Genomic DNA, 2,910 nt, shown 5'->3' with positions numbered 1-2,910 from the left:
AGAGAGGGAAACTTTGAAAATAACTTGATGGTGGGGGCAAGAAATTGCACCTGTCATGGTAAATATCTCAAGTGGTTGAAGGTCATTTTCAAACTCCAACCTTTATAAAAAATGTCTTCCAAACACGTGCAGCCACGCAGGGCTGTTCACAAAGAGGCTGAGAGCCTGGCAACACTTCATAGAATCCAGAGAATGTCACCATGGGGTTTCTGTAGAAAGTGATGCTAAACAATAAGCACAAAGACCCCTCCACACCACTGCAAGTGCAAATAGGGCTTTGCTAAAGGTCAAAGAAGAGGGACGCAGGTGACACTGTAGGTTAAACCGGAGAGCCTAGGACATGCCGATCAGAAGGTCGGTGGTTTGAATCCCCACGATGGGGTGAGCTCCCGTTGATCGGTCCCAGCTCTTGTCAACCTAGCAGTTCGAAAGCACATCAAAGTGCTAGTAGATAAATAGGTACCACTCCGGCGGGAAGGTAAACTGTGTTTCCGTGCGCTGCTCTGGTTTGCCAGAAGTGGCTTAGTCATTCTGGCCACATGACTCGGAAGCTGTACGCCGGCTCCCTTGGCCAATAAAGCGAGATGAGCGCCACAACCCCAGAGTCGGTCATGACTGGACCTAATGGTCAGGAGTAAAGGTCAAAGAGCTGTACCTTTACTATAGCCCCATTAGATCATGCTATCCTTTGAGGCTTACAGGTGAGTAGCCTTTTGAAGAAGGCCCACATGACCCCCTGGCACCCTGCCTCTTTCATGGGGACAAATGTATTCACCACTTGGTTGTAAAAAGCAGTTTATGAAGAAAATAAAACAACAAAATTAACAGTAAAAGGGGTTAAAAACAACTATTGAAAACAGTTTAAAAAATAAAATCAGCAATAAACTAAAAACAGAATAAAATATCAACACTAACACTGCTATGGTGATAGGGGGCAGATTAGTACTTTAGATGAGTACCCATGCATTAATTCTTATACAGAACACAGTGAGTCTTTCTTGTTTTATTGCTCTCAACCCTGAAGCTGCACCTTCAGGCATTGCAAAATTCATTTTTGTTATTAGAACTACTCATTCAACTAATTTTAACTTCCTGAAATGGCCTACATTATGTTTTAATGTATTATATACTCTGATGTTAGCCGCCCTGAGCCCGGTCCTGGCCAGGGAGGGCAGGATATAAATAAAAATTTTTATTATTATTATTATTATTATTATTATTATTATTATTATTATTATTGCTGCTGCTGCTGCTGCTACTACTACTACTACTACTACTACTACATAAATCCAACTCATTATGTCCTTAACCGTAAATATAGTTTACGCCTGCTTATACACTGGCAGCCCATTTGTTCTCATGCCAAATTTGAGGTGTTTAGATATTAAAAGCCTTATGTGGCCCAGGACCCCAAGGACTGACTTTCCCTATGTAAAACTACTTGGCCTGTGACATCATCATGAGAAACCCTTCACTTTGTGCCACCGTTGAGGGAGGTCCAGAAGGTGGTGACAAGAGAACAGGCCCTTTTTGTCGTTGTATCTCATTTTTTTTTTTAAAAAAATGCTTTCCCCAGAAAACCCGACTTCTCATAATTTCAGTGCCAGGTAAATGCAGTTCTCTTTTCCTGGGCATTTAGGCAGAAACTAATATAATATAATATAATATAATATAATATAATATAATATAATATTTTAAAAATTTTGGTAATTTTATCATTAAATAAGTTTAAAGCAATATACAAGAACGTTTAAGTAAGAACCAATATACATAAAAATAACATTTACAGTTTTGAATTTTTCTGATAAAACCTCAGCACTTTCCTCACTAGTCTCCTTATAGCATTTTTCATCTCTGTATTTCTTAATGTGTAAATGATTGGATTCAGCACTGGGCTGATAACTGTGTAGAGAATGGAGACCACCTTATCTGCTGTAAATTTCTTGAAGGGCTGGTCATAAATATAGATACATGGGATGAAGTGTAAACTCACTACTGTGATCTGGGCTGCACATGTTGAAAGAGCTTTGTGCTTTCCTTCTGAGACATGATTTCTTATCTTGAACAAGATGATGCTGTATGACATGAGCAAAGCAATGAAGGTTCCTGTCACAACAAGTCCATTGTTGGAGATCATAAGTAGTTCAACAGTATAGATGTCTGTGCAGGCCAATTTGACCACCTGTGGAACATCACAGTAGAAATTATCCAGTATGTTGGGACCACAGAATGGTAACTGCAGGATCAGTGCTACCTGGACCATGGAGTGAATGGAGCCACCTAGCCATGCACACAAAATGATCCGAAAGCAGGTTTTCTTGTTCATGATGATCATGTATTGCAATGGCTTGTGAATAGCTAGATATCGATCAACTGCCATCATTGCAAGAGAGAAAACGACTGTACCCCCAATGAAGTGAAAAAAGAAAATCTGTGTCAAACATCCATGGAAGGAGATGGTTTTATTCTGGGAAAAGAGCACTTGCAGCAATTTAGGTGCAGTTACTGTAGATTCACTAACATCCAGAAAAGCCAAGTTGGCCAGGAAAATATATAATGGCATGTGGAGATGATGGTCTGATATTACAGTAATTATAATGGTGACATTTCCTAACCAAGTAGCTATATAAACTAACAGGAATAGAAAAAATAAAAACTGTTCAAATTCTGAATTTTGTGACATTCCTACAAATACAAATTCTGTAACTCTGCTTGTGAAGTTATCCACTGCCATTCTGTAGACTTGTGACAAATATCTAGAGGGAGGAAATAATATTTTTTTATTTGATTTTCTCCACATTTTCATTTGGTTATCAGTGTATTTATTTGCAATGTTCAAAGTGTATGGGTGATTCTATTTTTGGTCATTTTACCTCGTGAAAAATTTCAGGAATTTAAATTTGGTCTTAA

General features: G+C 38.7%; 1 protein-coding gene across 1 annotated transcript; it reads right to left on the bottom strand.

Moving 5' to 3' along the window:
- Positions 1-1,783: 1,783 nt before the first annotated feature.
- LOC310748582 (olfactory receptor 4D9-like) lies at positions 1,784-2,380 on the bottom strand (the record flags this gene model as incomplete). The annotated part of the gene is made up of 1 exon (XM_083584434.1): positions 1,784-2,380. The coding sequence occupies one exon, from the start codon at positions 2,378-2,380 to the stop codon at positions 1,784-1,786; it is 597 nt and encodes a 198-aa protein (XP_083440560.1).
- Between the last annotated feature and the right edge of the window lie 530 nt (positions 2,381-2,910).

This window comes from Podarcis filfolensis (assembly GCF_964270895.1).
Source record: "Podarcis filfolensis genome assembly, chromosome: 13".
NCBI lineage: Eukaryota > Metazoa > Chordata > Lepidosauria > Squamata > Lacertidae > Podarcis > Podarcis filfolensis.
This window is presented reverse-complemented; position numbering and strand designations above follow the sequence as displayed.